The 15,743-nt window shown below is 42.6% G+C and overlaps 1 protein-coding gene across 1 annotated transcript in view; it reads right to left on the bottom strand.

Moving 5' to 3' along the window:
- LOC142596570 (3',5'-cyclic-AMP phosphodiesterase 4D-like) overlaps positions 1-15,743 on the bottom strand; it is a 223,626-nt gene that overhangs the window by 172,668 nt on the left and 35,215 nt on the right. The window contains exon 2 of the mRNA XM_075725752.1: positions 14,892-15,083. Within this exon, the coding sequence (XP_075581867.1) occupies positions 14,892-15,083 (192 nt within the window). The remainder of the gene's footprint in view (positions 1-14,891; positions 15,084-15,743) is intronic.

The raw sequence follows: 15,743 nt of genomic DNA, 5'->3' as shown, positions 1-15,743 counted from the left end.
TATACTGTTACTATTAGCATTACTATTTTACTTTATTTCAATTATTAAACTGTTCTTATCTCAACCCAGGAGTGTTTCTCACTCTTACTCCTCCGATTCTCTCCCCCATCCCATCGGGGTAGGGGGAGTGAGCGAGCGGCTGCGTGGTGCTTAGTTGCTGGCTGGGGCTAAACCACGAGAGGACTGCATTTGTAAAATGTCTCAAGCAACTGGAAAGGACACAGTAGACTTTTTTCAAAATGTTTTTGTTTATAACTAATAAAAGATTGTGACTTACTAATTACTTAGATTAATTTAAGCTGCAACCTGAACATTTATGCACTTTAAAAGACCTTGAGAACCAAAAAGCCAAACTTAATGAAGCAAAATATTGGCTTATTTTTCCTAAAACCATGTAAGTACATTTCCTAGCATGGATAAATAAATGTCTCAAGAAACTTTGACCTGGTTTCGGCTGGGATAGTTAATTTTCTTCCTAGTAGCAGGCACAGTGCTGTGTTTTGGATTTAGCAGGAGAAGAATGTTGATAACACACTGATGGTTTAGTTGTTGCTAAGTACTGCTTATGCCAGTCAAGGACTTTTCAGCTTCCCATGCTCTGCCAGGTGCACAAGAAACTGGGAGGGGGCACAGCCAGAATAGTTGATCCAAACTGCCCAAAGGGCTATTCCATACCATATGGCGTCATGCTCAGTATAGAAACTGGGGGGGGTTGGCTGGGGGGCAGCGATCACTGCTCGGGAGCTGTCTGGGTATCGGTCGGCGGGTGGTGAGCAATTGCATTGTGCATCACTTGCTTTGTATATTAATATTACTGTTATTGTTATATTGTTATTATTATTACTACTATTTTACTTTATTTTATTTCAATTATTAAACTGTTCTTATCTCAACCCAGGAGTGTTTTTTTTCACTCTTACTCCTCCAATTCTCACCCCCATCCCATTGGGGCAGGGGAATTGAGCGAGTGGCTGCATGGTGCTTTAGTTGTTGGCTGGGGCTAAACCATGACAGTGGCTCAGGTAGATCTGGACTGGCAACAGAAGGGTGAATTATTTATAGCTGGGTGGGCCCATGATGCCTCAGGCCATCAAGGAAGAGATGCAACATCTAGATGGGCTCGTGATGGAGGGGTGGACTTAAGTATGGACAGTGTTGCACAGGTTATTCATAAACGTGAAACGTGCTGTAATGAATCAAGCCAAGCGGTTCAAGCCCCTCGGGTATAGTGAACGATGGCTGAAATATAAATATGGGGAGGCCTGGCACATTGATTATATCACACTCCCACAAACCCGCCAAGGCAAGCGCTATGTGCTCACCATGGTGGAAGCAACCACCGGATGGCTGGGAACATATCCCGTGCCCCATGCCACCGCCCGGAACACCATCCTGGGCCTTGAAAAGCAAGTCCTGTGGCGACATGGCACCCCAGAAAGAATTGAGTCAGACAACGGGACTCATTTCCGAAACAACCTCATAGACACCTGGGCCAAAGAGCATGGCATTGAGTGGGTATATCACATCCCTTTTCATGCACCAGCCTCCGGGAAAATCGAATGATACAATGGACTGTTAAAGCGTACCCTGAGAGCAATGGGTGGTGGGACATTCAAACATTGGGATACACATTTAGCCAAAGCCACCTGGTTAGTCAACACCAGGGGATCTGCCAATCGAGCTTGCCCTGCCCAATCAAAACTTTTACGTACTGTAGAAGGAGATAAAGTCCCTTTAGTGCACATAACAAATATGCTGGGGAAGAGAGTCTGGGTTACTTCCCCCTCTGGCAAAGGCAAACCCATTCGTGGGATTGCTTTTGCTCAAGGACCTGGGTGCACTTGGTGGGTGATCCAAAAGGATGGAGAAGTCTGATGTGTACCTCAGGGGTTTTTGATTTTGGGTGAAAATAGTCAATTAACTGAATGGTATGATGTTACTTGCTATATAATACTGTATTTTATCTCTTTTATGGTTGCTATATGCCACATCAAGAGTAATACAGTAAGAATTGCCCAGATTAATGAACTTTGATGAAACTGAGCAAAGTGCAGCGGTGATGGAACCAGAACTGGCTTCAGCATGCTACAGTCTAACACCGCACACCACCTCTCCTGCCCTGAAAGACTGTGATGGCATTCCCCCCCCCGCCCCCCCATTCCTCTTTCTCTTCAACGGCTTTAGGATCTCAGGAATTCCAGTCCGCTGCTTCTGTGTAGTGAGTTAGTCAGTTAAGTGCCCCTTAATTGTACTAGAAGCTCCTACATGGCTGAAGCAGAGAGCGGCCCTCTCCTTATCAAAATCTTTGTATTATGGCTAACAAGGGGAGCAAGAACAAACAACTACCCCTGACACCCTTGAAACAGGGTGTTATCAACATTACTGGAATTCCAGCAACCACCGATACAAATTGTGGCTCGGATGGAAATTTACTGGTGATTAAAATCAATCATCTCACAATCCTATAAACAGCAGTCCTAAGTGAGGCCCTTTGAGCTCTCCTGGACTGCTGCAGGCTGCATCAGCATCTCCCTCTGAGCGAGATGCCTCTTAGAGCCAGCAAACTCTGAAAGTTTGCTACAACCAGAAATCCATTGCCGAAGACTGACAGTGGAGCCTGGGCTGAAACCCTTCACTCCTTGAGGCTCAACCCTCGCCTGTTGAGAAATGCCAAGACATTAGACGTGAGTATTTCACTGAACTCGAGGGGAATTTTTAACAGGTATACTATTTTATATATGCATTCGTGTTTGTGTGTATGCATGTGCGAATCAGTTTAAGTAGTCTGTAGATGTACAATTAAATTTCAAAGGGAGTCTTATACTGCTGCCTTATCCTTATTCCTATTAAACCGTTGACCACGTCTGAGACTAAGATTGGACCTAGCCACACCTAGACTCCTCTCTGAGAAGGAGTTTAGAAAGCAAGGGGGTCCATTCTGAGCCTCGTGACTCAACGGGAGGGTCCTCCTTATCCCCTATATACGCGATCCCTTTGTGAATCCTTCCAACTCAGTGTAATTTAATTTTCCTTTATGCACTTCCATGTAGTAATAGAGTGAACCTTGCCATCTTTGAATCTGTACCTAAGTCACTGTTTTGATCAGTTTTGTCTAATCACTTTATTAATCATTGATGATTGAGTGCTATTAAAAATATTATTATCAAATTCTGTGATTTGCTACAAGTAAATTCTGTTACTAAATCAAACTGTGTAAAGTCACTCATTCATAGTAAATTGACATAATCAGCAGGATTCACAAACCTGCATTCATGACAATGGCCCATAGATAAAGGGAATGATATCTGTGTGTAGATATCAAGACAGGAAAAGTTGTGGTGACTAATTAGAATGCATTGGAAAGGGTGGGACCTGTGCATGATGTAGATGGTATAGAATAAGGGGTGGATACTGTCCTGGTTTTGGCTGGGATAGAGTTAATTTTCTTCCTAGCAGCTGGTGTAGTGCTGTGTTTTGGATTTAGTATGGCAGTGATGAGGTTGCGGAGAGAAGTCCAAAAGCGATCAAAAGGGACTTCAGGGTACTGGGACAATTGGTTGCAGAATCGGGAGCACAGGTAGTCTTTTCCTATATCCCATCAGTGGCAGGGAAGAATGCCAAAAGGAACAGGAAAGCTCAGCTGATTAACAAGTGGCTCAGTGGCTGGTGCCATTGGTGGAATTTTGTTTTTCGATCACGGGGAGATTTACACAGCACCAGGCCTGCTGGCGACAGATGGAGTTCAGCTGTCTCCAAAGGGGAAAAAGGATTCTCGCCCATGAGTTGGCGGGACTCATTGAGAGGGCTTTAATCTAGGTTCGAAGAGGGAAGGGGATATAACCAGGCTCACTAGAGAGGAGCCCAGGGGCGGCATGGCAATGTTGGGGGTCAAATCGATAGCCCATCTCAAGTGTATCTACACCAATGCACGCAGCATGGGCAACAAACAGGAGGAGCTGGAAGCCCTTGTGCAGCAGGATGGCTATGACATAGCCACCATCACAAAAACATGGTGGGACGACTCTCATGACTGGAGTGCTGCACTGGATGGTTAAAAGCTCTTCAGAAGGGATAGGCAAGGAAGGAGAGGCAGTGGGGTGGCTCTGTATGTTAGGGAGTGTTTTGACTGTATAGAGCTCGACAGTGCTGAGAGGCAACAGTCTCTGAGGTTCCTGGAGTGTGTGGAAGATAACTTCCTGATGCAGCTGGTATGTGAGCCTCCCAGGGGAGGTGCCTCGCTTGACCTGCTGTTTGCAAACAGAGAAGGACTGGTGGGAGATGTCGTGGTCGGAGGCCATCTTGGTCTTACCAACCGTGATATGATAGAGTTTTTGATTCTTGGTGACGTAAGGAGGAGGGGGAGGAAAACCACTACCATGGACTTCCAGAGGGCAGACTTTGGCCTGTTCAGGATGCTGGTTGGGAAAGTCCCTTGGGAGGCAGTCCTGAAGGGCAAAGGGGTCCAGGAAGGCTGGGCCTTCTTCAAGAAGGAAGCCTTAAGGGCGCAGGAGTGGGCTGTCCCCATGTGCTGTAAGACCAACCAGCAGGGAAGGCGCCCGGCCTGGCTGAACAGGGAGCTTTTGCGGGGACTCAGGGAAAAAAGAAGAGTCTACCACCTTTGGAAGAAGGGGCAGGCAACTCAGGAAGAGTACAGGGATCTTGTTAGGTCATGCAGGGAGGAAATTAGAAAAGCAAAAGCCCAGCAAGAACTCAATCTGGCCACTGTTGTAAGAGAGAATAAAAAATGTTTTTACAAGTATCAACAATAAAAAAAGAGCAAAGGAGAATCTCCATCCTTTATTGGATGCAGCGGGGAACATTGCCACCAAGGATGACGAAAAGGCTGAGGTACTTAATGCCTCCTTTGCCTCTGTCTTTAATAGCCAGACCAATCATCCCCAGGGTACTCAGCCCCCTGAGCTGGCAGAAAGGGACGGGGAGCAGAATGAAGCCCCCATAATCCAGGAGGAAGCAGTTAACGACCTGCTATGCCACCTGGATGCTCACAAGTCTATGGGGCCAGATCGGATCCACCCGAGAGTACTGAGGGAGCTGGCAGAGGAGCTTGCCAAGCCACTTTCCATCATCTCTCAGCAGTCCTGGTTAACAGGGGAGGTCCCTGATGACTGGAGGCTTGCCAAAGTGACGCCCATCTACAAGAAGGGCTGGAAGGAGGACCCGGGGAACTACAGGCCTGTCAGCCTGACCTCGGTGCCGGGAAAGATTATGGAGCAGTTCATCTTGAGTGCACTCAACAGGCAAGTGCAGGTCAACCAGGGGATCGGGCCCAGCCATCATGGGTTCATGAAAGGCAGGTCCTGCTTGACCAACCTGATCTCCTTATATGACCTGGTGACTGCCTGGTGGATGATGGAAAGGCTGTGGATGTCATCTACCTGGACTTCAGGAAAGCCTTTGACACAGTCTCCCACAGCAGTCTCCTAAAGAAGCTGCCGGCTCATGGCTTGGACAGGCGTACTCTTCACTGGGTAAAAAAGTGGCTGGGTAGCCAGGCCTAGAATGTTGTGGTGAATGGAGTTAAATCCAGTTGGCGACCAGTCACAAGCGGTGTTCCCCAGGGCTCTGTTTTGGGGCCAGTCTTAATATCTTTATCAGTGACCTGGACACCAAGTTGCGTGGGAGGGTTGATCTGCTTGTGGGTAGGAAGGCCCTGCAGAGGGACCTGGACAGGCTGGACCGATGAGCCGAGGCCAACTGTATGAGGTTTAACAAGGCCAAGTGCCGGGTCCTGCACTTGGGTCACAACAACCCCATGCAACGCTACAGGCTTGGGGAAGAGTGGCTGGAAAGCTGCCTGGCTGAAAAGGACCTGGGGGTGCTGGTTGACAGCCGGCTGAACGTGAGCCAGCAGTGTGCCCAGGTGGCCAAGAAGGCCAACAGCATCCTGGCTTGTATCAGGAATAGTGTGGCCAGCAGGAGCAGGGAGGTGATTGTGCCCCTGTACTCGGTGCTGGTGAGGCCGCACCTGGAATACTGTGTCCAGTATTGGGCCCCTCACTACAAGAAAGACATTGAGGTGCTGGAGCATGTTCAGAGAAGGGCAACAAGACTGGTGAAGGGTCTGGAGCACAGGCCTTATGAGGAGCGGCTGAGGGAACTGGGGTTGTTTAGCCTAGAGAAGAGGAGGCTGAGGGGAGACCTTATCACTCTCTACAACTACCTGAAAGGAGGTTGTAGTGAGGTGGGTTTTGGTCTCTTCTCCCAAGTAGTTAGCGATAGGACGAGAGGAAATGGGCTCAAGCTGCGCCAGGGGAGGTTTAGATTGGATATTAGGAAAAATTTATTTACTGAAAGAGTGGTCAAGCATTGGAACAGGCTGCCCAGAGAGGTGGTGGAATCCCCATCCCTGGAAGCATTCAAAAAACAGGTAGACGTGGCACTTTGGGACATGGTTTAGTGGGCATGGTGGTGTTGGGTTGATGGTTGGACTGATGATCTTAGAGGGCCTTTCCAATCTTAATGATTCCTAGTTTTTACTTTCATTATAAATAATCCAGCCACCAAGCCAGGAAACATGAAATTAATTATTCCTCTACCCTTAATTGGTTTCGTGGTGGACTTGGTAATGATAGGTTAATAGTTGGACTGCATGATCTTAAAGGTCTTTTCCAACCTAAACAATTCTATGATTCTATGAATTTTTCATTAAAAATTGTTTCTAAGCTGGAATTAAATAGAAAATACATCTTAAAAGAGGTTTTTTTTAAAGCAGGTTTGACTTTGAAGTTTATCTGGCTCTTTTCAGCTCTTCCATATAGTGGTACCACAAATTCTGAGAAAAGAACCAGATAAATCTTAAGGAATTTCTGCAGCATTTTATCTGGAAAGACAGACAATTATTTGTGATTTGTTAAACTGAGGTGCAATTACTCTGCTCAGTTACTGCGTGTTTTTTATGCTCTCCTAGAATCTTGGCCAGAACTTTATGCAGAACCTTTCAGGGAAAAGTTTTTTTTTTCTCCCTAACTTCAGATGCGTATTACAATAGAATAGAATAGAATAATTCACTTGGAAGGGACCTACAACAATCATCTAGGTCAACTGCCTGACTAGTTCAGGGCTAATGAAAAGTTCAAGCACATTATTAAGGGCATTGTCCAAATGCTTCTTAAACACTGACAGTCATGGGGCATTGACCACCTCTCTAGGAAGCCTGTTCCAGTGTTTGACCACCCTCTCAGTAAATAAATGCTTCCTAATGTCAAGTCTGAACCTCCCCTAATGCAGCTTTGAACCATTCCCATGTGTCCTGTCACTGGATACCAGGGAGAAGAGATCAGCACCTCCCTCTCCACTTCCCCTCCTCAGGAAGCTGTAGATACCAACGAGGTTCACAGCATTTTATTAATAAATCCAGGTCTTCCTGGCTCAGAAACAGAATAAGCTGTATCACTAGTAATTTGGCTTCCTGTTCTAGATGTGAAAATATATCCTCATTTCATGATTTCTATTGGCATATTAAAGGCTCAGATGAACCTTATTAACTGCCCAGGTTAGCCATCTTTGTCTGCCATTATTTTAAAATACTTTCCCTTTATGAATCTGATCCAGGTTGAATAAAATACAATTTTTAAAAAACTGAACAGACTCGAGAACTGGGAAACATGTGTGAGTTTACCTCAGAAATTATCTTTGGCAGTTGTTCCACATGCCAGTTAAAGGGATATTTCAGCCTGTTTGCAGCTTCAGGTCAGGACCAGACCTGCCAGTCACTGACAAATAAGGGAACTCCCTATCTTGGAATTTCCCTTTATTTAAGGTAATTTTTGCAGACAGAATAATTCTATTACTCTTTATTCTTTGCAAAATTAAAAATTATTTTGGCTTTATTTTGGAAAAAAATACACACACAAAATAAAAATCCCACAACTATTTCTCCAGCTATTGAAGATGGGAATAATTAATCCTGAAAAAACCACCCCAAATCTCTGTATGTCAGTATCCATGTTTATCAGATTACAGAGGCTCTCTTTGTTCCAAAGCAGTCCACATTTGACTTTTATTATTCAAAGAGAGGATTTTTTTTTTTTTGGTAAATGTGTAGCCAAGGTTTACAGATATGTTCAAATACAGTCTACAAAGCAGCATGTCCTCTAGGAGAAGGCAGGATTATATTGTAGTTATAGGGAAGAAAATCCTGGAGTAAATTACATCCTCTTGATATTTGTTTTATCAGGGACAGCAGCAGAGGGATGCTACTATCTACAGAATGTATTGGTAGAAGAGCAGTAGGCCGGCCAGTTTTGGGAGTGAGTAACTGGTAGCCATTTGGCCATTTAGCAGATCACCAGGCCAATGACCATGCAGTGTCCTGTGGTCAGTGTTCCATGGCTGGGTTCTGGTGCTTAAAAGATGGAAGCAAGGTTAAATAGAAATTAGCAAATTTTGTGTAATTAAACTAATTAGAGCTTATATTGATATTTCACCTGATCAAGGAAACAGTGCTGAGCCTCTCTAAAGCAGCCCCTAAAACTTTTTTACTGAGTGAGTTTCAGTTGGCCAAGTCCTTGAAAGACCAGGATGTTGCCTCTGAGCTGTGTTCTGTGACCTTGTGGAAGTGGGAAAAGGGTAGACTTAAGGAGGGCTTATTCTCAGATACTTTTTCCCCTAGATACATTCAGAAGACATAGTGGAGCTCAGATAGACTTCTGTATAGCAAGAGTGTCTGGGTCCTCTGGTCTGGTCTGGTCTGCTACACTCTGGTCTGTTTCTTCAGGATCACAGGGGGACTACACATGCTTTTCTCCCTTTAAAGTGGTAGTTAAAGCATGGGCTCTGCCCCAGCCAGTGGACTGCTTATTGGCTTCTTTCTAGCGTTCATGAGAGTGGTGATGATTTTATTGAAGAATCCATTTTTTAGTCTGATTAGAGACCTGTTTTTTGCTAAAACAGAGATTCTCTACTAATTTGATCTCATGCTCCATTAATCAGAGCAGTGATCCCTTAGCGAGAAAGGCATAAAAAGTGTTACCACTGCCGCCTCTGTCTGCATTTGCAAGTTCTGAGCAGCAACAGCAGTTTAAAAAGGTGAGCATTAAGTAATCAGGCCACCTCTGCAAGACATCTGCATTCAAAGCTTCCTGTTTCACTGCTGTCTTCAAATGTAAACCTGACAATTCTTCCAATACAACACTGATGATTTCTCTCATTTTTCAGCTGGCTTCTGTTCCCTTTTTTCTCTGCGTTGCAACTGTGCTGTTGGGGCTTTTTGTGGGGTTTAATTTTTTAATTTTCCATTCTTTATTCTCTTTCCCTTTAAACTTGTTTTCCTGTCTCTCATCTGTTGTGCAATTTGGTATATTACTTATATAGAACTTGTTTAGCATAACTTGCTTAGCATTAGTAGCTAAATTTGCTGAAGCCTATAGGCTGCAAGCTGTGAACTTTCACCTAGATATGTTGAACTTTTACCTAGTCAAGTAAAAGAAGGCCCCAGAGACAGTTCAAGCCAGAAGATAAGGAAGCTACATTCATTAACAGAAGCTGCAACCTTAGAGATAAGAAAAGAAATGGCCCGCCTAGAGACAATGAAAGGACCCAATGAAGAACAGGAAGACCCCAGACCCTAGTATTACTACTGGTCCAAACTGTTGTGTGAAGGGTGGGGAATTTAGACTGTAAGGGTATAAATTGCCCAGGGATTTCTTTGTTCAAGGTCCCTCTTTGGAGGCACCCAGCTCGAGCTGTAGCACTATTAATAAAAAGGACTTTATAGAAGAATCTCTTTTCGGCTTATTGATTAAGCGGAAACCTAGAGTCAAACCCTGTTATGGTGGCTGGCATGTGTAATTTCCACAACACATCACAGATCCAGCTCATTCATCCTCACTGGCTCACTCATTCACTTCCCTTGCTCTTGTACATCCTCATCTCTGCTGGAAATCCCATAGGCAGGCTTCACAACACATCTGTGCTCTTTTGCCTTGGACCTTGTATCTTCCTGTCTAAACCTGTCTCTCCAGTTTACAATCTTGAATAGCTTTTTCTAATCTTCTCGTATCATCTCCTTGTTCTACTTTTTTTTTCTCTGTAGGACCGTGCTATTTCTTCCAAGGGATAATTGAAAAAATGTTACTGACTCCCACTCCTTTTGATTTGTTTTTCCTTTCTTACCATGCAGCTGCTTTTTCTGCCTCTCTTAATGCCATAACTGCACCCACATTTGTCCCACTAACCTTCTCTCATCTGAGCAGCCTTGCACTCATCCTGTCTTTCACTCTTTTCCTTAGCTAATCTGGCTGCTCACTTTAAAATATATTTTAGTCTCTCTGATTTTAAAAACTTTCCACCTCCCCCTTCTCTGCTTTGTTTCTATTACTTTCCATCTCAACTCACTGAATGAAACTCCCTTCAGTTGCTCTGTGAGGTTTACTACTTTGAGCATAGGGACCCACGTTGTATCTTCTCCTGGGGATACTATCTGACTGTATTAGTCTCCTGGTTGTCATCTTATGCTTTGATTTTAAGTTGTTTGTGGCAGAGACCATCTTTTCATCTTGGGTTTGCAAAGGCTTGAGCACGACTGGGTTCCCTTCCTCGGCTGGAGCTCAGAGCTGCTACAGCAGCACAAATGACAAATAAGGGCAGACTGATGAATTCAGTACTTTAGCACTGCCATCCAATGGCTGTCTTTGATCACAACACTCCATGTTTGACTAAATCTTGAAGTTTTGTTTTTGTTTCCTCTGCTGCTACTGAAGTGGAATGTATTATTGTAAGCACACTATTTGAGAGTAATGGAAATGCCAGAAATCTTTATGTTATATTCCTTCCTGTCCTGGTTTTGGCTGGGATGGAGTTAATTTTCTTCATAGTAGCTGGCATAGTGCCGTGTTTTGGATTTAGGATGAGAAGAATGTTGATAACTGTCGCGGTTTAGCCCCAGCCAGCAACTAAGAACCACGCAGCCGCTCGCTCACTCCCCCTGCCCCGATGGGATGGGGGAGAGAATCAGAGGAGTAAGAGTGAGAAACACTCCTGGGTTGAGATAAGAACAGTTTAATAATTGAAAGAAAGTAAAATAGTAATGATAATAGTAACAATAAAATAATAATAATAATAATAATATACAAAGTAAGTGATGCTTTTCCCTTACTTTTCTGTCCTATTAAACTGTCCTTACCTCCACCCATGAATTTTTTTTTTTTTTTTCCAATTCCAAGCAAGTCCTGTGGTGACATGGCACCCCAGAAAGAATCGAGTCAGACAACGGGACTAATTTCTGAAACAACCTCATAGACACCTGGGCCAAGGAGCACAGCATTGAGTGGGTATATCACATCCCTTATCATGCACCAGCCTCCGGGAAAATCAAACGATACAATGGATTGTTAAAGACTACCCTGAGAGCAATGGGTGGTGGGACATTCAAACATTGGGATACACATCTAGCCAAAGCCACCTGGTTAGTCAACACCAGGGGATCTGCCAATCGAGCTTGCCCTGCCCAATCAAAACTTCTATGTACTGTAGAAGGAGATAAAGTCCCTGTAGTGCACATGAAAAATATGCTGGGGAAGACAGTCTGGGTTACTTCCCCCTCTGGCAAAGGCAAACCCATTCGTGGGATTGCTTTTGCTCAAGGACCTGGGTGCACTTGGTGGGTGATGCGAAAGGATGGGGAAGTCCAATGTGTACATCAAGGGGATTTGATTTTGGGTGAAAATAGCCAATGAACTGAATTGTATGATGTTAATTGCTATATAATACTGTATTTTATCTCTTTTATGGTTGCTATATGCCACATCAATGGTATTACAGTAAGGATCACCCAGCTTAATGAAGAATGAACTTTGATGAAACTGAGCAAAGTGCAGTAGTGTTGGAACCAGAACTGGCTTCAGCATGCAACAATCCAACACTGCACACCACCTCTCCTGCCCTGAAAGACTGCATTGACAGATGGATCCCAAAGTCATGGACTAAATGAACTCAATGGACATTTTAGAGGGATGGCCCATAGAGAAAGGGAATGATATCTGTGTGTATATATCAAAAGACAGGGAAAGTGGTGGTGATTAATTGGAATGTATTGGAAAGAGTAGGACCTGTGCATGATGTAGATGGTATAGAATAAGGGGCGGATAAAAAGGACTGTTGTGGTTTAACCTGGCAGGCAGCTAAACACCACACAGCTGTTCGCTCACTCTCCCCCTCCCCCGTGGGATGGGGGAGAGAATCGGAAAAAAAAAAAAAATCGTGGGTGGAGGTAAAGAGAGTTTAATAGGACAGAAAAGGAAGGGAAAATAATAATTATATTATTATTATTAATAATAATAATATGCAAAATAATTGATCCAAAATGCAATTGCTCACTACCCACTGACCGATACCCAGCCAGACCCGGAGAAGCGATTGCTGCTCCCCGGCCAACTCCCCCCAGCTTATGTACTGAGCATGACGTCATATGGTATGGAATAGCCCTTTGGTCAGTTTGGATCAACTATTCTGGCTGTGCCCCCTCCCAGCTTCTTGTGCACCTGGCAGAGCATGGGAAGCTGAAAAGTCCTTGACTAGCATAAGCAGTACTTAGCAACAACTGAACCATCAGTGTGTTATCAACATTCTTCTCATCCTAAATCCAAAACACAGCACTATGCCAGCTACTCACAACTTCTCACCTGTCCTGGTTTTGGCTGCAATAGAGTTTATTTTCTTCCTAGTAGCTGGCAGGGGATTCTAGGTTAAACTCTTATGCACAATTCATTCATATGCATTACCTGAATGTTTTTGTTTTATGCTCATGGATAAGAAACATGCAATACTTAAATTTAAGCAGTTATGTAGATGCAAAAGGGAAACAGGACATTTTGGGTGTAATCCAAAATTTCTTTGATACTTCCCCTGACAACTCTTCCAGCCTCCACCTTGTTTAGGAATGTCCTGAACCAGAGTGGTTTCTCTGTTTTAATAATCTTTAGTGCTTTTCCTTTCCATGAGCTCATCCAGTTTCTTCTTGAACTCCTATATAAAGAGCTTTGTGGTATTTTTTCTTTATTTTTTTTCACTATTTTATCTTTTTAAACATTCCCGTCTTTGATTCCTTGGTTTTCCTTTACTTAATTTTTGTGATATAAGCAAGCTTATTATAATTAGGCTTACTGATATATGATTAATATTCCATGGTTAAAACAACTTGCCTTTTACATTTCCTAATGTGCTCCCATTCTAAACAGTGGCAGGAATATTTACCTTCTTAGTACAACAGCTTCTCTATGACAGGAGAAACCTATCCAGATGGGAGGTCAAATAAATTTAGTATGCAGATGTGTTTTAAGAAAATTTTGAAAGGAAGAACAGATACAAATATCCAAAGAAGAAAGTGTGCTTAGTGTTTCAGTAATTAAATTGTTTATCCAATTTACTGTCATGTGCTGAAATATTACCCATAATTCTAGGAAATGCAGAAGTGGATTATGAGTTCAAGGATGGAGCACTAATTGAATTCTTAATTGAAATGACTCATCTAAGCAATGCAGTGACCTGGATTTCCCCCCTTTCCAAATGGTATCCTGGCACAGGTGCCACACTAAAAGCTTGACTCTTGTACATCTAAAAGAAAGGTTATATGTCAGAGGAAGATTTGCTGGATGGGGGTCACCATTTGCAAGTGAAATGCATTTTTCCTTGCAACAACGCAAGATGGATTGGTCTTTTTCTCACTCATTTTGTCTTAACCAAAATTGGTCACACTGAGCACAAATCTTACTAGGTACTTCAATCTACAGGGCTTAACTGAGGTATGGACCTTACACAAACTCTCTGTAAAGGCATGAATTTTGCTCATCTTGACACTTACATAGGAAGAGAGCTATAATTAGATGGACTAATCAACATTTCTAAAAATTATATGTAAGCTGAGAATAGGAGTATCCAATTATAATGACTGCAAGTGAAATTTTGCTCATTATTATGATAATTTTTTCCTTTGTTGTGCATACTGACTGTTATTTTTAAAAGAGTATATTTATTGGGTTTTGCCTCATTAAAAACCAGCATTTATATTAATGCTGGATTATTAATGCTTTGGACTTCCGCATTCACTAGGGGACTCTTACAAGCCTGGTTCATTATTTTAGTGGTTTATAATTGAACCATAAACACCTATTTGGCAGTGAAATTTGGAGCAGATTAAGCAAAAAACCAAACAAAAATATTTATTCTTGATTTCTAGTACTTACAAGTGACTAGAAGCTAGGATATTTAACATGGTTTTAGTGTCTTACAAATAAACAGAGATTTGCATCTGACTTCCACTACCCATGCAACCCGGCATCTACACATACTTGTAAAGTATGATCCACTAGCAGAAAATACACACATCACAGAAGAAGAGTCGGCTCCAGTGAGAGGATAGAATAACTTTCCAAAGGCCTTTTGTTAAAATTTTGCCACTTATTTAAAAGGGTATTTGAAATAATTTTTGCCTCTCTTGAATTTATTAATTTCTGGTAAATCTTTTCTTTAAAAACCTAAAAATACCTAGTGCAAATAAATGGAATATTTTTCTTAAGAACATCAAGAAGCAGAAATTGAGTTTGTGTCACTTGTCTTGAAAATAACTTAATAGCCAAGAAATCAGAGTTCTCTTTAGTGTTTTGATACTCCAGTATCAGTCGTCTTCATTATTCTGTCAAAGCTAATGCAGTGCATATACACATCAAGTACACCCTCATGATATCCTTACTTTCAGGAAACTGCAGAAACAAATACAAGCTTGATTAAAGGACTAAACAAACAATTATCCACAACTTCAATATCATGATTATTGTCTTTGATTCTTAAAAGAAATTTCTTGTGGCTGGAAAACTCTTAACCCAATTATAGGAGAGGACAAAACATAGGCTAAAAGTATTTTATAATGTACTTACATATCACTGGCAATGGAGGAGTTCCTGGACATGGACTTTGGAGAAAGGTCATAGTCACTGTCTGACCGGTAAAGGAAAGACTCCCTACGTTGACTGTGGACAAAATTTGCCTGAAGAATTAGCCCTGATCCAGGGCTCATCATGGGATCCAAGGGACTTCGTCCTGATGATGAACTGTTGTCTACATCGAAACTGCAAAAAGGTAGGAGAAAAAGATTAATGCCATTGACATAAGAATTTTGAAAGTAATAAACACTCTTCTGACAAATTTATCACTAGGTAATTGCTTCTTGATAATAATGGGGAAATCAAGACCTGGTCAAGTCCACTGCAAAGCCAAAAACAAGGCACACATGAAATATACTTTAAAATTGCTGATAACCAAAAAGGACAAGTCTGAAGGAAAAGAAATTTGGTAGAGAAAAAACCCCACTACTAGGAATACAGTAAGCCATGTGATTTTCTGCATGCAAAGTATCCATGAGCTCTGTATCTGAAGAAACATGATGTTTTGTTTTCTTCCTCAGGCTCCATCTCTCCTGAGCTGGACCCTCATTATCTTCTTCCCACTGGAAGGCAGTTGAGCGCTCTTTTGCTATCAAGTACCCAACCCTAATATTTCATTACTAACCAAATACTTCAATAACATATTTTGTCTTATCTCAATAAACAAAGTGCTGGAATGGGATTAACATGTATGTGTATGCTTGGGCATGTTTGTATGCATTAGAGAGAGTTGCTATTATACAACCAGAACGAAGAAATGAGTTCTATGCTCACTGCTGAGCAGAGTGAGTTCTGTGGCCATTCTTGTCTTATGTCTTTGAACTACACAGTTTAGATCTAGCACTT

This window comes from Pelecanus crispus, chromosome W (assembly GCF_030463565.1).
Source record: "Pelecanus crispus isolate bPelCri1 chromosome W, bPelCri1.pri, whole genome shotgun sequence".
Lineage (NCBI taxonomy): Eukaryota > Metazoa > Chordata > Aves > Pelecaniformes > Pelecanidae > Pelecanus > Pelecanus crispus.
This window is presented reverse-complemented; position numbering and strand designations above follow the sequence as displayed.